This window comes from Numenius arquata, chromosome 7 (genome assembly GCF_964106895.1).
Source record: "Numenius arquata chromosome 7, bNumArq3.hap1.1, whole genome shotgun sequence".
Lineage (NCBI taxonomy): Eukaryota > Metazoa > Chordata > Aves > Charadriiformes > Scolopacidae > Numenius > Numenius arquata.
Window position 1 is genome coordinate 62,896,031 of NC_133582.1, and position 23,610 is coordinate 62,919,640.

The 23,610-nt window shown below is 48.3% G+C and overlaps 1 protein-coding gene across 2 annotated transcripts in view; it reads left to right on the forward strand.

Annotated features, from left to right (window-relative positions):
• The first annotated feature begins 4,451 nt into the window (after positions 1–4,451).
• Positions 4,452–23,610, forward strand: part of CDK6 (cyclin dependent kinase 6) — a 119,817-nt gene continuing 100,658 nt past the window's right edge. The window contains exons 1-2 of one of the 2 annotated variants that reach the window (XM_074151016.1): positions 4,452–4,647; positions 6,690–7,180. In XM_074151016.1, coding sequence (XP_074007117.1) covers positions 6,948–7,180 — 233 coding nt within the window. In that variant the 5' untranslated portion in view covers positions 4,452–4,647; positions 6,690–6,947. Of the gene's footprint in view, positions 4,648–6,689; positions 7,181–23,610 lie in introns of those variants that run through there. The other variant, XM_074151017.1, reaches the window with a different exon arrangement.

The window sequence follows — 23,610 nt, forward strand, 5'->3', positions numbered from 1 at the left end:
GCAGGTTCTAAAGAGTCACGTTCGCAATATTTGACTGATCTCTCTCTACTTCGTCAATAGTTGGTCTCTCATCAGTTCAGGTTGAGGATAAAAGCCCAGAAAAATCGGTTAAAAATCATATTAACTGAGGCTGAAGGTGTGGGTTAGCAACCGAAAACCAGCAATAACACCATCAGCAGCGCAAACTATTTTCCAAAAGCCTTGTGAAGTGAGTGCTGTGAGAAGGCAGTTCCCTGCTGTTCTGGGGAACCCGTGTAGCAAGGGGGAACCCCGAGTTCCCACAGCAGCCCGGCTGTGAACACGCCGAGCAAACCAGTGTCGCTACCCCTCGGAGGGTCTGGGTCCCTCCACCCCACCGCTGGGACTGCCCCCCACCCCCATCCACCCCACCGCTGGGACTGCCCCCCATCCCCAGCATCTCCCCACCGCTGGGACTGCCCCCCACCCCCATCCACCCCACCGCTGGGACTGCCCCCCACCCCCACCCACCCCACCCCCACACCCCCATCCACCCCACCGCTGGGACTGCCCCCCATCCCCATCCACCCCACCGCTGGGACTGCCCCCCATCCCCAGCATCTCCCCACCGCTGGGACTGCCCCCCACCCCCATCCACCCCACCGCTGGGACTGCCCCCCACCCCCATCCACCCCACCGCTGGGACTGCCCCCCACCCCCACCCACGCCACCCCCACACCCCCATCCACCCCACCGCTGGGACTGCCCCCCATCCCCATCCACCCCACCGCTGGGACTGCCCCCCACCCCCAGCATCTCCCCACCGCCCGCCCTGCACTCATTCTGCTAGTTGCTTCTCACCCACTCCCACACCGCTGCCTGACTCAGCACCGCCAGCACCTCGTTTCACGAGAAGTGTTTCTGTACGGTGTGGCACATAACTGGTTTTTGCTTTTCATGGAGTTTGGTTGCAATTTAATTCCAACCCAAATAATACAATAGAATTTGCCTTATTAAATGTGTTTCTCTCTTTCGCTGTGATTTTAAAAAATACTAGAATTAAAAATACTGGAATTGAAAAATATTGAAAAACAAATTTTCACAAAGAAAAAGCTGATGGAAAATCAGAAAACAGTGATGTAAAAAGAAATTTCTTTTCTTCCTCTTTCAATCCACACTCCCAAATTTGTGTTTTTCCAGAACAAAAAAAAAAAATACTTTAGAATTAAGTAAGTTTAGAATTAGCAACAAATGGTATTTGGAATTCATTTCATAACAATATTTAATAAGTTTCTTAAAACATTGATTTCTCAAAATAGCCGTAAATTTAAAAAAAAAATTAAGATGTTTTCAATTGTAAAAGAAATAAGGGATTTATTAACTTCTCTATGGGGAAACCTCCATCGTTGATAGAAAATCAATGTATCCTTACCTGTTCTGAATCAGAAGTGTCAAAAGTAGAATGTTGCTTTCATGAAAACAACAGATTAAACATTTTAAACAGTTGCTATGAAAAGAAAGAAAAACTTTATTTAGAGCATATTTTTGATGATTTATAACTATATTATGTATATTATTTGAAACGTCATCCTGACTTGGAACTTTAAAACAAATGCAGTGGATTTTATATTTTCAAAGAATTCAAAAAATTCAGGTAAGTAATTTTAGCCTCCACAACCAATTATTTCTAATATCATCCATTTCAGCTGATGTTTCTATTTAATCATGTTTGGAAATGTCTTCCTGAAATCACTTAACTTTTATATAAAGAAAATTGAGACAATTGGTTTGGGTCCTCGCAGAGGTTTGTGTAGCTTCTCTGGACTCTGCGCTTTGGAGACAAAGCAGTTTGATTACCTGATCTTCAGCTGGAGAGAATCATTTCTTTTAAAAAGTCCCTGAAAAACCACCTGAGGGTGATATAAAGCCACACGAGCTGTGGGGCACTTTTATGTTTGAAATTCATTCTGTTGGATAGCATTGCCATCTCCCGCAGCAATTTCTGATGACATCACCCCACAGATAAAACCCTCTAAAGAACAGAACCACCACATCTGCCCCCCTCAAAATACTGGGAGAATGTGGGGCGAAGGGGTGAGTTTGCCTCGACCCCTGTTTATTAGGAGAATGGTAAATCAGAACATCTGAGCACAGGGGTAGATGCCAGGGGACTGCAGAAACCTCCCTCCCGTCTGCATCCTGGACGTGAAGCTGCCCGTTTCCTGGGCAAAGGACCCGGTGCCCTCAGTCCCTGCTCGGGAGCAGAGCCTGGCTGGAGATCAGGGATCCGGAGATCTTCAGGGGGGGACAGCAACCAGGGCGTCACTTCTGCTGCCCCAAAAGGCAACCTTTTGCATGCAAAGTGAGGCAGCCAGTGCCCCTGGAACCTGAGCAGGGCTTTCTGTACCAAGCTTGTTAAAGCTGTCTAAATATTAGGTTAAAAAAGAAAGGCAGGAAAGGCAGGAAGACAGACAGAAGGAAAGAAAGAAGGAAAGAAGGAAAGAAGGAAGGAAAGAAAGAAAGAAAGAAAGAAAGAAAGAAAGAAAGAAAGAAAGAAAGACAGACAGGCATATAAGAAAGCCGTACGTTCTGTTACAAATCAGAAATGGAGGGTAGTGTGCGTACATACGAACCTTGCCATGAGATGTGCTTTTTCACATCTATTTTAGAAAAAAGATTTGATCTGTGTATTTGAGTCTTTGACACTTTTGCGTTTAAAGGTTATGGGGTTTGCCATTAACTTCAGCATCTTTTTCTGATAAATCATGGACTTCAGAAGCTGTTGAGGAGTTTCTGTGATTTAAGCTAAAGTATATTATGAGCATAAATTAAGTTCTTGCAAAGTATGCGTGGTCTTCTGCAAACACGTGCCACTGGCCTTTTCCTTGAAGGCACGAGCAGTACCAGCTCCCTCTTTTCTCCAGGGGAACTCAGAGGTCTCCCTTCCCTCCCTCCTCCCCCCAGGTGCTGCTTCTAAGCCTCTCAGAAGCAGGAAGGGCATGTGGAATTGCTGGGGTCAGTTTTGAAGCCAGGAGAACAAATTTCATTCAAGCTATAGGATTTCATATATGCTTGGTAGGACCGTGAGTCCAGGTAGAGTAATTCTATTACATGCTGCTTTCTGATATGAATTCTTTTCGTTTGTACAGTATTATATATATATTTTTACTTATTCTAAATTGGTGTATGATGACAAGTCCTCCACATACACTTTTTGAGTTATAAACCCACTTTAATTAAATTACGCTTCCCAGAGGGGATCTGGGTCCACTCCCTCCCGGTTAAACCACCAAAAGAGCTGGTTCTGGAGCTGGACCATAATCATCCCTGCGGTCCTGAAAAGCGTGTGCTGGAGGCACCAGCTGGGAGAACTGGGGATCGGGCACTCCAGATGTGTGTTTTCCCCCACGGAGACGGAGTAGATCAGCATCTGTTTTGTGATTTATTCACTTTTTTTCTGTGCTGAATTTCAATATTTGTAGGAATTGGCTCCGTAGGAAATGTTCTCCGCGGCGGGGAAGGGGCTGCGTGCCTGCCCGGCGCCCCCCGCCCCGCGCCCCCCCAGCTGCAGCCCGTCGGGGCAAAGACTTTGCTGGGGGGGCGGGGGGGGTTCCTCGGCAACGAACTTTCTTGATGCTTCCCGAAAGCATTCATGGGCGCTTACTTCCTGCCGCAGCCCTGCGCTCTCTGTGAAGGGAAAGCAGCAAAAAAAGCACGGGAGAATCCGCGTCTTTCTGGAGGAAAGAGAAAAAAAAAAAATATTATTTCCCAGGAAGGGAAAAAACCCCTCCGAACTCAAAACCTAAAATCCCCAAAGGGTTATTTCCCAGCGCCCGAGCCCCGGGAACGAGTCGGGCTCCTCAGTGCTGCCGCAGCCGCTGAGCCGCGTCCCTGCAGCGCCGAGCGGGGCGGCGGGGCCGGGGCCGGGCCCTGCCGGGACCCCCCGGGGCGACTCGCCCGGGGCCGTGCCTACCCGCGGCGCTCGCGGCGACCCTTGCGGTATGCGGCCGGCTCCGGCGGGGGCACGGGAGGGATTTCATTGAGTGTGAAGACAGAGAGCAGAGACAGAAAGCAGAAGGAGGCGGCTGCAGCCTTTGTAGTCGGGGAGGAATGCGGAAATGTTGAAGCACTATGTCAAACTTTTTTGAAACGGGGTCAAGTCACATTCAGCCAGCGTGGGAAAGCACGGGGAGAGAGAAAAAAAAAAAAAAAAAAAAAAAAAAGGTTGGGGAGAGGGGGAGAGAAAAAGAAAAAAAAAAAAAAAGGCAGCGAAGCCGCTGCTGCGGCTGCCGGGCTGGGCTGAGCGGAGGCCGAGGCAGCCGGCGCGGGGAGGCGGCGGCGGAGCGGCGGGCAGGCCGGTGCCCGAGCCCCGCACACGGGCTGCGGGCGGCCGGGGCCGCCGTCGCGGCGCTGCGGCTCCCCGGGGGCCGCCGGCTCCACATCGCCTTTTCCTTTTCCCCGGGAGGGTGGGGGCGGGAGGAGCGGGCCGGGGCGGGGGGGACGAGCTGCCTCCTGCGCCGAGGTGCAGCCCGGCGGCGGCGGCGGGAGGATGCGAGCCCGGCGCGGCCGGGCCGAGCGGCAGCAGCAGCGACTACCTGTGTGGCCCGGGCGGCCGGGACCTGCCGGAGACATCGCCATGTGAAGGGGCAGACCCCGGGCCGGCTCTCCACCCCGCCTGCTCAATGGGAGGTTTGTTTTAGGGAGGACTCACCCCCTCCCTCCCCGACACCCCCACCCGCCCCCCCCCCCCCCCCCTTTCCGCGTTACCCCTCCCGGGGCTGAGGATTATTTGGGGATCTGGTGGCGGCGGAGGCGGCCGTGGCGCACACCAGGTAACGCGGGGCGCCCATGTGCTCCGCGCACCCGGCCCGCCGGCGTGGCCCACACGCCCCCCCCCCCCCGGGGAGCCCACGCCGCGCAGCCCCCCCCCCCCCCCCCCCCCCGCCAACCCCGCGGACGGCACGGCCGGGGCCGGGGGCAGCTCGCCCCGCGGTGCCGCCGCACCCCCCTCGGGGCCGGCGTGGGGGCGCCCCCCGTGTCGGTGGCAGGGGAAGGGGTGGCGGGGGAGGGGGCTGCCCTCCCGGGGAGCCGCTGAGGGGGGGGGGGTCCCCCCAGCGTCCCCGCCGAGCAGCCGAGCCGGGCCCCCCTTCTCCGTCCCCTGAGAGGAAGCGGGGGGACGCGGTTCCTCGCGTGTCCCGCGCCGCCACCCTCCGCTGCCTGCGGGGCGCCCGCGGAGGGGAGCTCGGTGCCGAGGCGGGGGGGAGGTGGCGGTCGGGGGGCACCCCCGGTACCCCGCCGTGCCCGGGGAAGGCGAGCGGTAACTTTCCGCCCGGCGCCGCCGCCGCGCCGAAGCAGGCCCGCCGCCCCCGCGGCCACGCACACGCGCAGCGCCGCTGCCCGCCGCCGGGGGGCGCCCTCCGCGGCGACGCGGGGCCGTGCGGGGCGCGGTGCGGGATGCGGTGCGGAGTGCGGTGCGGGATGTAGGGAGCGGTGCGGGTTGCGGGCGTCCCGGCCGTGGGGCTGCGGGGCAGGCGTCCCCCCCGCGGCGGCGGGGACGAGGCGCGGCGCTCCACGCTCGGTGCGGGCGCGGAGGTGCGGGGGGCGCGGGGTTGCCGGCTGGAGGGGGCGGTGCGGTGGCAGCTCCGGCGGTCGGTGGGGCAGAGAGATGAGCGGAGGGCAGGGGCTCCCTTCAGCTTGCTCTGCTTTGCATCGGCAGCCGAGGTGCCGGATCGGCGTAAACGTGCAAAGTGCCGGTGGCTTTATGCGGGGGTTCACGCGAGGGGATCCCCCACTGCGCTGCCTGGGGCTCATCAGTCCTAGCACGGTGAAAATGCGGCGTAGAGAGGGTTACAGCCCCGGAGGCCACAATATCATTATACTAAAAAGGGGCAGGGGGAAAGGAGAGGATTGATGTGGAGCTTTGTGCGGGGAGAGGATTTGCCCATAGTCCTGCACGAAGTGTGGATGAAACTGGGTGCAGAAGGAAGCGCTTCTGCTCTCCAGCCTCAGGCACCGCACAGCACGGCGTGCTGTTCCTGAAGACCATCTTCCATCACGCTGCTCTGCAGGGAACTGCCCGCCACGCATCCAGCGGTGGCAGTATCCGCAGCCAAAACCCTCGCGTGTTCAGAAGTTTATGCTAAAGTGCACGTTTCTGAACCTACCCCTAGCACACAAGGCTCAGTAACATATTATTATCGTCATCTAAGTATGTACGTATTTCTCCTCCCCACAGGCGCTTTGAGGCAGGAACTTGTCTCTTGCGATGTGTTAGTGCAGGGCTTAGCGCAGGGGAGAGCAGATCAGGGCTGAAACCTCCAAGTGCGATGGTTTACAAATAAGTAACAGTAATAGGGCGTGGGACACGTTTGCAAGACTCCACCGTGTGCACTGAAGGAAGTCAGGAGCGTAGTGAGCTCTGCCACCCCACCACCCGTGTCTCGCAGGGCTGTCCTGGTCAGCCCGTGGCTCGGGACGGTCCCGCAGCACGTGGTTGCTCTCCAGCCCTGTGTTGGAGCCTTCTGTGCAGCCCCAGATAACTGCGTAGTGTCGTGTCAGGCACACAGGGACCTTGAGACACGCGTCGCCCTGGTGGTTCACGTCTTCCTTTGCACCACGTTTTTGCTTCGCATGTAGCTATCTACTGTATTAGCTTAATTGTCCCTGTTTTTAAACAATGCAAAGTAATGAAATAAACTAAACTCACTTTTCTTGCTTTGTTTGTCCTCCAGATCTAATTGACTTTACACAGACAATGCTCCCAAAGACTGTATGATAATTCCCTGTTACCGAAAGAGGAGGCACATTGGGGCCCGTACGGAAGAGGAACGGGAGCAGGAGGACGAGAGCTTCCTACTGCCCCTCTGGCAGAGGTTCCCAGCGCGTGGCGCAGCTGCAACCCCAGCAAAGGGCTGGTTTTCGGAAAGCAAGCGAGACGGAGAGCAGCCCCGAGGCACTTGGAGCCCGGGAGGAAGAGGAGCAGCGCCAGCATGGAAAAGGACAGCACAAACCTGGCCGACCAGCAGTATGAGTGTGTGGCTGAGATTGGGGAAGGAGCCTACGGGAAGGTCTTCAAAGCCCGAGACTTGAAGAACGGAGGTCGCTTTGTTGCCCTGAAGCGGGTGCGGGTGCAGACCAGCGAGGAGGGGATGCCACTGTCCACCATCCGAGAGGTGGCAGTTTTGAGGCACCTGGAGACGTTTGAGCACCCCAACGTGGTCAGGTGAGGAAGTGGGGCAGGCGGCCCCATGGGCTTGTAGAACGTGAATTGGGCAAGCGAGGGTCGGGGGACACAAACGGGGTGGGCAGCAGTTTGGGCCCGCGGCTGAAGCGAGCGCTAGGGCGGGTACACGAGGTGTGGTTTGAGGTCTCAGCAGGCCATGGCGCTCCTGCCAGACCTCGCCTCATCCCTGCGCGTCGCCTCCCACACACACAGACGCCCATCTCCAGAGGCAAAGGTGTGTGACTGCAGGGTGTGAGCGGGCGGGCAGGGAGCCACACCGGCGCTATTGCCTCGGGCGCAAGGGAGAATGAAAAAACCCAGCGTCTCCCGGGTTTTGTCTCAGGCGTTCCTTCTGCCAGCTGCAGCTGATTTAGCAGCTCTGTTCGTTATCGAAAAGGCACGGGTGACGAGAGCAGTAGTAGAATGTGCCTTCCACCCTTTCAGACGCTTTTGTAGAGAGTTGTAGATTATCCTGTTAAAGAGACGTGACCGCTTCCAGCTTTGCAGGAGACCTCTCGGCGAATGCTGTTTGACTGGTGCTAACGTCACCGCGTGCCGATGGTTGTGCGGCGGTACAGACGTCAGGCCTCGCTTGCAAAGTGGTGGCAGTGGCCCCGGGATGTCCTCTCTGTCCTGCCGGTGGCACAAACCCCACACAAATGACCCGTGTTCTTGATCAGGTTCTCTCAATGGCAAGGCTGGCCCTGCCGTGACCTCTGATGGTTTTCTGTAGCTGGAAACCTCCAGCGGCCTGTGAGCGTCTGTTCTTAATATTATGAACTTTACGAGGTAAACTTCACTTTGCGGAGACCCAGGCAGGCGGTGACCTGAAACTGGGCAGCAACTTGCCGATGGTGCTGTATTAACAAGAATATTTCCTGTTATTTGCGTTTCTGTGTGCACATATTGCATAGCAAAAGGGAAATATTTCATACTTCGCTAACACCCAGCCCCTCTCAGTCCTAGAGACACAGGTACGCTGGCGAGAGGTGACCTTCAAAGTGGCTCGTAGCTTTGATCCTCGTGGTTTAGGGTCCGAGATGAGGGGGTTTATAGTAGGTGCAAGAGGAAAGGTGAGACCGAGAATAATATTTAAAATGCAATGGGATGCGGGCTGCAGCTCACACTGTTCCATTGCTAATCAAGCAAGCCCACAATTTGGTTAATAACCATTCTTTTGCCTGGCACCCGGTAATGGCAGAGCCGTAGTCAATACGTGTCCAAAGGAAAGTCATCTTCGTGTGGGCAGCGTGTCACATTTGATCACCAAATCAAGTGGCTTGGTTTACAGAGGAGCGCACACAGTAGAGATAACTGAGAGTTCTCAAAATCTCTGAAATCCAGCCCAGTAGTTTATGATGGTGAATGAGGATTTAGTTGTCCAGGTTTAGACACTGACATATTTGAAAATTGTGACCCTTGTTTGGGAATAATTCAACATAACAATATTTATGAATTTTTCTGCCATTGACATCTTCCCATATGACGTAAAAGATCTTTTTTTTAAGAGCGTTCTAATCCTGAATCCAGTAAAATCATGGAAATAAAATTCTTGCTTTCCAAAGAGCTATTTGATGAACTGGCTGTGCTTGGGTTTAAGTGCAGCTCAGTCTCCACGTACCATTGCAGAAATACATTGAAGCTTAAAATATTTTTACAAGTTTGAGTGAAAATCCATTCAAGCAGCAATATGCGAATGTAGTTTCAATTCAAAACTCTCTGAAGGAGTGTCCCAGGCCCTCAGAGCGGTGCTGGGAGGCCGGGACCGTTTGCCATGAGCAGTGTTTCAGGCGCACGGGGTTGGTCTGGGACGTATCGAGATCCTCAGGACCTCGGCTACGCACCTTTTTCCACAAACAGGCAGGGGAATATAAGAAGCAATTTCAAACGTTATCTCCTCTGCAATGCGAGGGATGCTGTCTAAAAACTCACCTCTGTGGTGCATGTTTTTAGTCTGTTGAGCAGATGAAGCTAAAAGTGGCGCTTTGGAGTGACTGAAATCATCTCCTGATAGTGAAAGACTATTTGAAAATATTTAAATGCCCCAGTTCCGTTACAAAAATTCGGTAGAAGAGTTTGTGATTTATTGAAATTAAAGGTCTATTTTTGTCTTATGTAAATATACTCAGAAAAGGAAATACTGTAAAAGAAGATCTGCCATTTGAAGCAGCTGACTTAGCTGTGCTTAGTTATTGAAGGTGTTATGCTCGCAGAAGTGTCCATTGCCCGGGCACGCGTTCTGGAAACCGGTGTCATGGCCAGGCTACTAAATATAAATAATGTCAAGTGCATTGTCTACGTACTGCATTAAAGTGTACATCATTTCCAGAGCACTGGGATAACAACACAAATACTTGAAATATTTTTTTTTAATGTATTTATATATTTATTTTGGGGGATGTCTAGCTTTTTTCTGAGTATTACAGGCAACTGGCCTGAGAGAAGTAAGTGAGAACCGCAGGTGTGACGCTCAGTCTGTTACCTCTGGGTAACGGCATGTGCGACCCGTGGGTCAGAATTCAGCCGGGCATCCCCAGAGAGCCGGGGCTCAGCGCTCCAAGGCCGCTCTGCCCCCGTGACGAGGTGCTGCAGGTGAAGAGGAGTTGGGTGAGGAACAGACCTGGCACTTGCTGGGCAGAGGCAGAGCTCCGTGGTGCGGAACCAGCGTTGGTACCGCAGCCCAGGATTGTCACAGCGGCCAGGGCTTCTCTTCCCCCCAAATCCTAGAAACGCCTACAGCCACAGACTCGTTTCCAGTGCCTGGCGCTGGGGATGGAAAAGAACTTTCTCCATAAAGTAAAAATGTCTAAATAGCATAGAATAATTTTAAACAAAATATTTGTCGTATTGTTTTCCATGCTACTGCTGGCTCATTATGAGGCTTGGTTCCAGCTTCCTCCTGTCCTGCTCCGCGGGTTCCATATCCGTACAATGAAGGGATGCGTTTGTCACAGCGCTGTTGCTTTTACAGCACTAGATAATGAAGTTAGATAAGAAGTTAGATAACGGCAGGATAAAGCAAAGAGAACTGCAAGGTTAGAAGTGAAAGGAAGTCTAAGCTTCATGAGAGAAGTGACGGGAGTGGAAGTCTCCGGACTATTGACTGTAGCGGGAATAAGGCCTGGGGCAGGATCTAAAATTTTGTAGGACTGTCAAAAATAGTATTGAGAAAGGCGCGGGGAAGATACAGTTAAAGGGATGATTGCCGTGTGAGTAAATCCTCTCCTGCTCACGTTTCCCTTGTACAGAGATCCCCTTCGTCAGGACACCTAACTCTATTCATTTATCTTCACAAACAAAGTGAAAAACCTTCAAGAGTAAACCTTCCTGTGAAATGCTCTAACACGAGGTGTGTTGTAGGCTTGGAAATGTCCTTTCTCTCTGGTAGGATGATTAAGGTGCTCCCCTAGCTCACCTCTCAGATAAAAAGATGTAATGCTTTAGTAAAGCTTTACTGTATACAGTAGTTAAATCTGGCAAAAATCAGTCCAGCACTTATGCAGCTTAGTGCTGTTCTGTTTGGGAAAAATGAAATATATGTAGACAAAGGACAGACTTTGCCAGGAATAAATGACATATTAGATTCAGGAAATTCCTGTGTGTAAAGCTGGGAGTATTCCCTGCTGCAATATATCTGTAAAAATTCTTCTTGTGATTATAAGGCTAAATTCAGCAATATATTGTGTTCATTTTATCTCTCTCCTGCTGGTAATCAGCTGAATAATTTTTCCCTAATGTTAATCATCCATCAGACTGTGAATTTGCACCCTGGGAAGGTGATATACAAGACAGAATACTGTAATTCTTGCAGTGCTTGTTTTCTAACGGATATATATTTAATAGTTTTAGTAGTGTTAGACTTTAAGCAAATAGAGCAAACCTGCAAATCTCTATATTTTTGTTTCCTGGCTCATAATTTTGTTTAATATAACTTTTTTTTTAGTATTTTCATGGGTTAGTAAGTCTTCAATTTTAAAATAACCAAAATTATACTGAATTTAATCTATTAGAATATAATCTGGTCTGGGTTTTTATTTCAAAGATAAGTGTCGGAAATCTTGCCATTCAAGGTCACCATTACCATATAATAAGGAATTACAAATCTCGGTTCTCTCCTCCCCGTGAGCTTGTGGAATAGATGCCTCAGCGAATTGACGTGGATTTGGAGCGTGATCTGCCCAGCTGGAGGTGTCACCGCTCCTCTGCCTTTGTGGTGCACCGATACGCGGGGGGAAGCACAGGGGTTACGAGTATTTGCACGGTTCTGCCACGTTGAAGGTTCTAGGCTATTTTATATCCACCGAAATGCGAGTGACACCGTGAGCTGCCCTCTGTCCCCTGCAATACCCTCAGGTTGCTTTCCCCCTCTTGCACGGGTGGCCCATGCTCTCATCTCCCGCTGCGCCCCGAGTACGTTTGGAGCCCATTAACACATCCCCTTGGCTGGGGAATCTGGGGGGGGGGGCTGGGGCACACCCGGCTCCCCATCCCCTGTGCCCAGACCTCGAGACCCGCTCCTGACCCTGCTCAGAGGCCCCAGAGGTGCAGGACAGCTTGGTGCCCCAAATCCCGTCACGCTACGATAGGTGTCTTTAGAAGTGTGTGAAATTCCCAGTCCGTCCCGACGGAGCGATGAGGACGTGTCTGTGCCAGCCCATCCGTACCTCGCTGACCCTGTGCAGGGCAATGTGGACTTGTCGTTGTTTTGCCGCCTTCTGTTTGTCTAACTGGAGTGATACGGAGACGTACAGAGCGAAAAGCCTTTCAGAATGCGGCCGCTAATTTTGTTTCTGGTTCCAGCCTGTGGTGACGCTGACATTGGCCGCTGGCTTTATTACTGTGCTGCTAATAGGTTTAAAGGATGATCTTCTCAAAATCATTGAGATGTTCCATCCCGTCAAGTGAAACGTTTCTATTTTAGGGGGTGTTTGTCTCCAGTGAATTCTGCTTCCTTCCTTACTTCCTTTTTCTGCCAAGCTGATGTTAAACTTGCCGTGTGTGACCTCATTCCTGCAGCCCAGCAGTGCTGGTGGGGGGGGACAGTTCGGGCTTGTGGAGCCCCTCTCGTGGCACCTGGCAGGGCCCTGGAGAGAAGGAAGCGGTCACCTCTCCATCGCCAGGTAGAAGGGTTGTCCTGCACCCGGGAAGAGAAAAATGAGATGCGGGGATGGAGTGAAGCAGAAGAGACTGAGCTTGGAACTTGCCAAGGCTGAAGGGATTAATCTGGCAGATGGGTCTCAGCTGAGGTAGAAGAGGTGGATGAGTAATGGGAAGGAAAAATTGAACAAGCTTCAGAGTCAGCTGCAGTCTAACACAAACAGGATGGTCCTCAAGGCAGATGTGAAGATGGGAAGCGCCTTGGCAGGAGAGAGGCATTCCCAGGCTGGGGAGCGGTGGTGGTCGGGGGAAGGAGATGGCCCTGCACCGGCTGCCAGGAGGAGCACTGCAGAGGTCTTGGGGAGGGACTGCCCACCTGGAGACAGGGCTTCTCTGGGGGCAAGAGGGGAATGTGGCTGACACCGAAGAGGGTTTGGCAGTAGGTAGGATCTGGAAGAGTGTTAAGTTGGCAGAGGACATTGTGGAGTGACTGCACAGGAATGCTGGCCTGTCATCGGCCACCTACAGCCCTACCTACAGGGAAAAGAAGTGACATTCTTCCTGTCCATATGAATTGTTTATTCGCAATGGATGTGATGATTTAGTCTGAGAAGATGCTCTGCCAGAAACAGGACAAGATAAGAGCATGTCAGGAAGGGAGGGTTGAATATGGAATAGCCTTCTGGGCCTTAGGAAAGTCAGTTTCTGGAGTGCCTACAAGCTTGCCTCAAAAAGTATTTTATCTTAGTCTGAATCTAAGCTTTTTACAAAAAACACATTTCCAGTCTTTGTGCAGATAACTTAGTCGTTTTAGATTATGTCCAGTGCTCCCTTCTTTCTTTAAATCTGTGGGTGGCTGTGTCTGTGCTCTTCTTGGAGAGGTCTGGCCTTGCTGGGTCCTGCCCAGAATGGAAGCCCAGCTCATTGTGCCACAGCCGGCCTGGGGACAGCCCGTGACTGCCGGGCACAGCCTCACCGTCCCCTGCGTAATGGAGTGGGGCCTGGGATTCAAAACTGAGCCTGGAAAAGGGCAGGAGGGTGGATAGTTCACCCCAGCAGACGGGGCCAAGGTGGATCAACTGGGACCAGTTTGCTCCATGGTACCTGCTGCCGGCCGACATGGGGAGCAGAGCGGGGAGAAGGAGAGCACCCACCGTCCAGGGGCTGGAGGGACAATATACATGAGAATATGATTCACAGTTATTGATTCTTATTCATTTATTACATGAATGGAAGCTTGATTTCTAGAGAATTTTTCTCTTAAAAGTTAAAATAAATCATGCGTAATTAATAATATCCCAGTTCAGCAGTAACGTGAATTTGGCATCAAGAGTGGTTGTTTGTCCTTGTGGTAACTCTTAGTTGACTTAAATTGGTTCTGAAGTTTAAAAAATATTTCATAAAGTTTCATAACCCTAAATAAAAGAGAAGTTGCTGTTCATTCCAGAAGGTTGCAGCTGTACATAGAGCATTTGGTTTTTCCTCTCTGTATGAAATCTAGATGTTTTCCAGTTTTGCTGAACAAGTTGGTTCTTAGTGATCTAATAAATTATCAAGAGATAACCGTGCCCTTATACATACATAACTTAGCTGCGTTTTTGCATTCAAAAGAGAGGAAATTTCTCCTCCTATAGCAGTTCTTCATATATTTTTCTTATATTCTGAAAAATATTTTAAATTACACATACATGATTATTTAACAACTATCCCTTTACACTATAAAGTGTTTTTATTTTATAAACAAACCACTTTAGGATTTTCCAATGTGTGTTTTCTTCCATCGTGTACTTTGACATTTTCCATTTGGGAAACCTCCTTTGGGAAGCTTTTGATGAGATGATCATCAAAGAGTGGAAATGGGACTGTTGATTTCCAAACTGTTTCAAAATACCTCATTGCATCCAAACGATTGTATTGATTTGCCTATTTATTTATTTACCCTCAGCCCTTGGAAATGTGTCCCTTCCTTATGGGAAAGGAAATATTCTGCTAAATAATCCTTTTAAAATCAGGCCTTAGAATTCAAACACAGTTGTGATTTCTTTAGGCAGAACAAAGAACGTTTTATATGAGTACCAAGAACCTCTTCCATGTGATGCTTTAGATGTCTTTTTAGGGTTTTAGAAGCAGCTGGGTCTCTAGCCGGAGAAGCATCCCACATGGTTTTAGGAGCAGGTGATGATTTTCAGTACCTGGACACGGGGGCACTGGAAGGTGCCATTCTGCTGGTACCGGTGGGTTGCGCCGGGGTGGATTTCCCGTGACATACCCTGCAAACAATTTACAAACTTAGCAAAAAGTTCCATAAAACCCCTGACTGCTTATCAGTCTGGATTACTACTAACAGGTGACTGATCTCTTCTTAGTAAAAGAAAATAAAAAACTAACTCTCGTGTGAATTCATCTTTGCAGCGATTTCCCGTGTTTAGTGAGTGAAAGCTCAGTTCCAGTGCAGATGAATCACACCGCGTTCAAAGGAAACCTCTTGAGTTTGGACTTTTGCAGCATTAGTCAGTGCAGAATGTTACGTGTTCTCGATAGAAATAGAGAAAGGAAGTGAGAAATGGAATGGAAAAGCGTATGTGATTTTTCCTCTCTTTTATGTCGAGCTTTGGCTAATCTTTTAATATCTATTTGAAGTGTGACCACTCTGACAAATAACTGAAGGTGTCTGTTGCTGTTTAACGATGCCAGAGAATTCCCTTCTCCCTGGAATCAATTAATTATAAACTGGAAATTTCAGTACTTTGTTCACTGTTCCTTAAGTTAGCGTGTTCCTAGGAGCTTTTTGTCGCTGTAACTCCTAGCTGCACCGGTGCTTTTGTTTCTCTTCCCGTGGCGCCGGGGCTCTACTGGAAGGATAGAATTCTATCACTATTTTTTTTTTTTTCACATTTGATGTGGTACTTTGCATACAGCTGCAGAGTAGACAGTTACCTTTGAAAAGAACATTTGCCTGGTTTAATTTGATTAGAGCAAACCACCTCAGTCATTTCTGAGCGGGGACCGTTCTCATTTTCCCTGGGCGGTGGCAGTGGGGGCGTTGGGGCCGGGCTGGGGTGTCCGGGCGGCTCCGGTTGGGATTCCCGGCTCCTCCTCACAGGGCTCGGCCCGATCTCTCCTTCCCTATAAGAGGGGAGCCTTTGAATGTCACATTTAACTTTCACTCCTTACCACAAGGAATTGGACTCCTTGTGTTTCTACAAAAAACTAGAAACCTGTAGTGTGTAGAAATACATAATGATACATTTTTTTAAAACACTGTGATATTAAAAACAGATATAGCATATGAAAGTCTTTTATTTAAAACAAACTTAAACAACCCCAGCAACAGCATTTTGAATATAGTTAAATCCGACATATAAATAGAAACATGGTAGATTTCTCATAGATACATTGTATCGATGTTAAAATTGTATCAATTTTAGTAAGATTCCCACTTTCTGCCCTTCTCCTCGCTTTGACTTCTACCCCTCTCCTCATCATATAAATATATTGTGATGGTTTTTTTATGTTGCATACTAAAGATGAGATTAGAGTATTCAGATTTGCAGTATTGTGTATTATATATGATTTTTACTTTTCAGTTGCCCTCACTGGTGATCAAATTTTTTTCCTAGAAAAATTCTTGTGGGAGTCTAGAAAATCGATGTGTCTCATAATGAATGGCAGCCCTTCAGTAAATTACGGTGGGTGGTATTCTCCTGAAAAGACAGGTCTGATCTTCAGGTGCTCTGACTTGGGAGTGGTGGGTCATCATCTATACAGTATTTTAAGTGAAGATTTCAGTTAAAGGAAGATCTTCTGGTTATTCTTGTATTATGCTCTGGAAACCAATCTGCTCGGTTCACTGTTGGTCCATGTGGACACTCACTCCTGACGGGGGAATCTCACCCACACCTTCCAGCTGATCCTAGAACGCAGCTGCACATCAAGGGTTGAGTTTCTGCTGGTAAAGTTGAAGTTGATAGAGCTGCACCGATTCAAACAGCTCTGGTTGTTCAAATCATGAATTCCTGAACAAAAATGCCTGAGGACAGGCAGTCTGTGCAGAGATGTTCCATCAAGCGTGTGGGTTTGGGACTCTACCATTCCCATTTTAGGTGCTGCAACTATTGACCTCACCAAACTGGGTATAAAAAGGGTTCTTTCCTTAGGAGTTTTTTCACTGATGTGGACTCAGAGTTTCTGTTGACCCGTTTCACTCCTCCAAGCTACATTCCCTTTTAGCACCACAAATGATTCCTGTCTGCCTTAGTATGTACCCTCTGAAGTATGGGACGTCTATCTCTACAATGTCACTTGAGGCTGTGCTTATCTCCGGACACCAGGCTGTGTCACACACACGGTCACTTCAGTTCCATGTGCATCTCCCTTCCTCAAAAGAAAATGCTTCTGTAGCTGCAATTAGTTTATGTCTGACTTTCTATTCACTAGCACAGCACCAGAACATTTATTACTGATTTCCAGGTTTCTTTGGGACAGTGAAAGTTAATGACCTGTATTATTTTTCTCTACTAGGAAGTAGGTTACAAGGTGAATCTCATTTTGCTAATTTTATCTAACAGCATACTTTGTTTGCATTTGTGATCTTCACAACACTGAGATTGAGCAGCATCTGCACTTTTAATTAGTGTGCTGTTTATCCTTAGATCACCCTCTAGATTGTTAATGGAGATAGGCCTACCCACTGGTCTTTGTGGTTTCCTCGCAGACGTCTCCAATCAATTTGTTGCCTTAATGTTCATCTCTGCTTTTTATAAAATGCTGAGCAACGAGTTTTGTTCAAAGCAATAATATCCATATCTAGACAGCTTTGAAATGACTATAGTCTGAAAATCAGAATTAAATGTCTCATTAAACTTAAAAGAGTTGGCGTTCTTGAAGGGCCCGGACAAGTCAGTACTTCTGCAGAACTGAGCACCTGTATCTCCTCATGGCATGGACTCCTGTTCATCCCATTGCCTTCACGTCTGTAACATCATCCAAGAAAAGTCTTACCTGGCATTACTTGATTGTATGGTGTCTCTCTTCTTCAGAAATCAAGAAGGTTTTATTACTTTTTAATTTTATTTGGTCAAATTAAAACATCTTTGAGAGATGTCAGTTATTTCCAAAGGAGATCTTTATGCAGTAGTGAAAAAGTACCAAGAGAAAGGAGGCCGGAGCTGAGAGCCCTGGCGGTTCAACAGCAACAAGAGTCGGGGGATCACGGGAGAGTCAGGTAACCCTTTGACTGAAAATGAAAGGTATTTGTGGCTACAGAGAAACCCCAGATCGGTGAGTAACACTGGTGAGGGAGCCTTTTCAGAAGACATTTGAAGTATATTGGAGTGTCTCAAATCCATAGGATATTGTGATGTCTGTAAGAAAATACATTTCAAAGACTGCTTGGTTTCCAGTAACCCGAAGTTGTGAGTGGACAGGACCATTCTGCAGAAACAAAGCTTAAGTCGTAGAAAGCAAATTTAAATCTTCTGCCATCCTCTAGATCAGTGAAAGGATATTGAGCCTATAATTCTGGAAGAAGCTAGAGAGTCAACTGAGAAGTGGACAAATCAGCCAAGGTTTAAAGAGAAAATTTACAAACATTGTCAATGAAGTGGCTGTTCCCGGAGTGCAGGGAAGAGAGACCACTCTCTGCGCAGCCTGAAGTAAATTGCAGTAGCTGCTTTAAGAAGTTCTTATAGTGAAGACACACAGTCATAATGGCTGCAATAATTAAATCTCATATTTTTGGGGCAAGGGATGGTTCCCTAACTTGAGGTAGTAACAACAGGCTTTACAAAAAAAGAATTTAAGAAACAGGAGGTAATGAAAAATTCAACAGTCAACTGGTCTCATACAGGATTTGCCACTGAGTGGGCTAACTATCTCATTATTGATAAGATTTTGATGCTACACATAGTTTCATTGCCTCAGATTCCTTTCGATCAAATTATGTGATTGTACAATTGCAAGTAGTTGGAAAATTCTGGTGGCTAACTTATATTCCACTCTGAATTATCTGAGACATAAGTGCTTGGAAAGCAGTGGTACTATACCTTGATCTCTTGGAATATATATATATTTTTTTAAAGTGTTTTTTTTCCATAATCTCAAAATGTGTCAGCCCACATTGCTCGCTAATAACCTGCAAAATGAAAATCAATCAATAATGCCAACAGATTCTGCTCCGTGGGTTGTTATGTTGAGTGTCTGTGGAGCTCGTTCTTCTACAGCCTGATTTACAAAGCTTGAAAACAGCTTTTTTATTATGGAACCGCTAAGACAATGTAATTGTAGTAAAGCAAATAAGTTGCTGTATTAACATGTTTGGTGTGCATATTACGTGTGTGTGCATATGTGGAAAACAAAAACCATGAGAATTTCAAGGTTTGTCTGCATTTACACCAGGAAGTTCAGAATTATTATTTTGTGACATGGCTGAGGTTTGTCAGACGTGTAGGACTGCAATTAGTTTAAAGTATGTGCCTTAAAAATGTCTGAACAGTTTCCTTTTTTAAAGTTAAAAGAAAAAATTGAAAGGGAGTGAGGGCAAGCCAGGAACAAACCCATCCACAAAGCTAATTCTTTTAAAAAAGTTACATGACATTGAAAATTGGAACTTGGAACTGAAACACCATCTCACTCCTAAGTATAATAAAATAGTAAATTTTATTAAATGTATTCTGGAAAGAGTAAATGAAAGTTCTAAAGCCTAATGGGAGTGGCAAAGGGCCCAGGCAGTATCCCAAGGAGTAAACATCTGATGGCTTACCCCCGCCGGGGCACAGCCTGCTGCGGCGGCCGTCGGGCAGGGATGGCAGTAGGGAAAAGCAGCAGAACTGAGTTTGGAAACAGATGGCTTTTTCTTCCTCCTGTCTGCAGTACAGATATATTTTTTAAAGGTTTTAGGGAATATTTAGATGATGAGAGTATGTGTCTCCTTTTAATATTGACCCTTTTTAAAATTTTTCAAATCTTGTAAAATTTAAGATCACTTTGATCTTTCTTCTTTCAAGCATGAAATTGCCATCTTTAAATTGCATTATTCACTCCGTTCCAGAACTCATTCATCCCAGAGCACATCCTTTATACAAAAACATTGCAATATCATTTTGTTGGCTTTTAAATGGAGGCTCTTCTTAAAGACTGTTGAGTTCTTGAAACAATTTCACTAAAATTTTCTGAATGGACGTGATTATCATGGCATTTCCGATATATCCATCACTGTCATTTTCACAAGCCTGAAAAAGTGTTCTTGTGCTGTGGGAAATCCAAATCCATGTCACCTCTCTGCCTTCAGGAGCGAAGCGGCACAGACCGTGCTGCACAATGTATATATGGCTATATGGTCAACAACCATATTCCCCAGGGCTTGCCGACAGGGTGTTCATGGAAACCAAGACCACTGTGTCCTCTGGGGTTAGGGGAAAAAAGCTCTGTGTGTGTTTCTTCCAAATGGGCTTGAGACAGTTATTTCTCAGTCAAACGTTTTCATAATCCAGACACAGATTCTTATTTCGGAATATATAGGTGCCCGTTGAGATATCTGAAAACCAGGACATGCCTGCGTGAAGAGCAGGTGAGGGAAAGCACCAGAAAGTTTGGCTTTTTCTTCACAGAAAGTCACTTCAATTCTGTGATAACTCAGAGAGCGGCTGAATGGACCTTTGTAAAACATATGAACTAAGTCACTTCTAAGTGGAGACAGCTGGGGTCTATTTAATATCCTGTGTAAAATGGTAGAGGTCAGCTTCCTGCAATAACTTCGGGGTTTTATTTCACGACTGTCCTCCTGCTGCAGGGCCCTGGGGTGCCGGGGGGCTCCCCAGCTGGAACGTGCCGTAAGGAAGGCTCCGGGGCTGCAGCTCCCCGGGCCCTGCCTTCCCCGCAGGGTGGTGGGAAGCGTCCTCTGGTTCCCGGTGTCCCCATGAATGTCTGTCCTGGGGGGAGCTTTAATTAGTTAATGCGGCAGCTCATCCCAGAGTTGTCTTCCCATCTTATATTCTTAGGATGTAGACACTGGGATTCTAATTGAAAGTCATGGAAAAGTGGCACTTTGGGCAACAGGTCCCATAATTCTCAATATGCACGGGCGGCCCTAAATACCGAGGGTGTTTGTCATTTAGGACCTTGGCTCCTAAATCACTTCACTTATCTTGACAGTTTTATGATGTCTTTTTTTTCCCCTTGCAATTAATGCAGCCATATCTTTACTCTCTGAGACTGTACATTTCCTTCATGTGTTCTCTGTATCCATTCAGTTTAATTACTCTTGACTCCTTGAGTTTGGAATCTTATTGTAGAGAAAACTGCTATTCCAGCGTCTATGGGCCATGTGAGTGATAACTGTCTCTGCGGGCTGGTGCCGCCCTGGGCGTCCGCCCACAGCAGCTACAGTATAGCAGCTGATATGATTGGTAGTCTAGTGGCAGCTTAATTAAAAGCCTGTGGTGCAATAAGCATGAAAATTCATATAAAAATTGTATTTAAATAAAGATGTCCAGTATGACTTTTCACGGTGTGAACATTTGGCTTTTCCTTGACTATGTATTTAAACAGAAGATAAATGGAAGCCCTAAAGAAGAGCTAAGAGAGGTAATTGTTTCTGTTAGATGGAAAAGATATGGAAATTGGGAAAAACCAAATAGTATTGTGTCAGTGGAATAGACAAGGTGAGCACAGCCTGAAGAGGCTTTTGTAGGCTGTGCTGGTGCCGTGGGCCCCGTGTGGGGTGTAGTGGTGCCTGGTTAATCAGCTGCACAAGGGCTGGAGCCCATCAGCCGTGGTGTAAGTCTCTGTGCTCTTTCTCCGGACAGAGCTGAAGAGGGTGACTGTAAGGCTTGGGGGTGGTTGAGAGACAATAATGAGGACCAGCTCCTTCAGCCCTCAACCCCTCTTGACTTGTTCTTGAAATAAAAGTAATTATATGAGTAAAACCATTCATATATGGCTTAGAAATGATTAGAACAATTTCCACCTAGCCCAGTATGTTTCTGAAGCAAGAAAGAGCAGATGGCTTAGGGAGTGGTGTAAGAGTAGGACAGACCCAAAGCCGTCATTCCCAGCAAGTTAAGGCTCGGCAGCTGTGACAGTGACTTGCCCTGTGGTCCCGAGTGGTCTGCACCCACTGCTTGGTAAGTTCTCTGCCCACAGAGATGGGCCAGTCCTGCCTCCTCCCAGGCAGGTGCCCGCTGGCCCTGCAGGGACCCTGAGCCAGCCACAGCCGCGCGGCCCCCTCGGTGAGCGAGTGCCCCCTCGGTGAGTGCCACCTTGGTGAGCGAGTGCCCCCTCGGTGAGTGCCGGGACCCCCCCACCATGCCCTGCCGTCCCCGTGTCCTCCGCGGCTCGCCCCGGCCGGCACCGCAGAGCGCTCTCCTCTCGCAGAGCCTGGGTCCCTCTCCCTTGTTTCCATTCGCCTCCACATAAAAACGGGTTAGTGCTGCAGGAACCAGACCCTGGTTTGCAAGATTTATTATAGTTTGCTCGTTTCTTTCAGAAATGTGGAAGACATTGTTGCAAAACAACCAAACTACAGTTTCGTCACATATTTACATCTGACATACACCAGCATTTACAAAATGCTGAATTTATTTCAAAGCTATCCACCCATTAAAATGTAAACCCTAATCTCACGCTGCTAAAAGACGCCCCTAAAGAAATAGCTGCCTGTGCCCCAAAGTAATAAAACGGTCGAATAAAATTTATTGCCAGCTCAAAATGCTACTAACACCTCATTTTCGTTGCCAAACCCTGCAAATAATCTTTAATTTGTTTTCTTTTACATATGTGTGCAAGAGCTTAAAGGAAACGCTTAAAGAGCTGTACAGCCTGTAGCTCCTTCACCCCTGTGCGTTGATCTCTGGCTGCCTGGCTCACAGCGCCCTGCGAGAGCGCTGGGGAAGGAGGACACGTGTGTTAGACATCGGTCTGAAGAGCTGGAGGATGAAAGCACCTGAGAATCTTGCAGAAATAGACGTTTTTATTTTTCTTTGCATGTGCTATGAATCAATTAAAAAAAAAAAAAAAAAAAAGGTTAGTAAGAGAAATGGCATGCCAGCCAGGGAACTCGTACAGCCACGTGTGGGTGGCTGTGAATGGGAGAGGGCGGCCGTGAAGTCCACATTTTTAAAAACTTGTAAGGTGCGACATCTTAAATTGTGATGAAACGTGTCAGGAATTTGCATGAGAATGGAAACGGGGATCCCTTTTTACCTACGGAGTGTTTAAGAGCAGTTGCCCCCTGGCTAAATTTATTAAGCCAGAAAAAACTTGTCAATTTCTATTGAAGATTTATTAGTCTCATTTGTTTCTGTTCGGCACAACATGAATATTAAACTCTGTGCTGCAAGTTTGTCACAGGTGAAACTCCCTTTCAAATTAAGGGGAATTCTGGGCCTGAGCCAAAGCCAGTTAAATACATGTAGTGGCTTCATGAGCCGTCGGTGAAGGCTCTTGTGCGCAGAGCTTTTGAGGGCTGAGCCCGGGCTGGGGCGAGTGAAGAGGGCAGAGGCATTTTCAGTGTTTGCTTTGGGTTTATTTTACATCTCTCTCATTTTCTTTTAAGTTCCTCATGACAAGAAGTATTTGTAAATATCTTCAAAAATTGATTGAACATAATCTGGAATCCCACCAAGTAAAATCTCTCAATGACAGTCTGCCTGGGACAGACTCCTGGGAAAGATGTACGGTCGTACTCCAGAATTAACTTGGGGTCCTAAGGGTGATTAGAAAGCTGGGGAGGAGAGGCTCTCAGTGCTGAGATCAGGACACTGGGGTGGGAGGGGAGCTTTTGCAGGGCTCGGGGCTGCAGACCTGTCACTGCGTGGGTAGGAGCAGGCGGTGCAGGACCGACACGGGTCCGGTGGGGTTTGCACCGCTCTCTCCTGGCAATGGCTGGCTGGGAGTATAGAGGAGAAAAATGACCTTTTTTTGGCTTGTTGTTCCATGTGCACAGACAATGCATTACCTTTTTCTGTTTTCTGCTCTGCTTTCACTTCTGGAAGACGCCGGGCACATGAGGAGATGCAGCTGGGGGTGGTGGGTGCTTCCTTGGAGCCCCGGGGGTCACCTGGGAGCGTGAGCTCTGGGGCGGCTCGGGGCTCCTGGGTCCCACGGGATCGAGATCCACCGCAGCTGTGTTCTGCCCACGACTAACTCCAGCATTGCATTGTTGCACTGACAGATCTAAAAACATTCCTAAAACACGGCTCAAAGCTTGTGTTACGTCAAGGGACCTCTGCGATAGCAATAAACGCAGCCTCCGTAATTAGTCTGCACCTGATTTCCCAGAGCGGTGCTGGTTTCAGTCTGGTACCAGGGCTTTTCTTTGCTATGATGTCATCTAG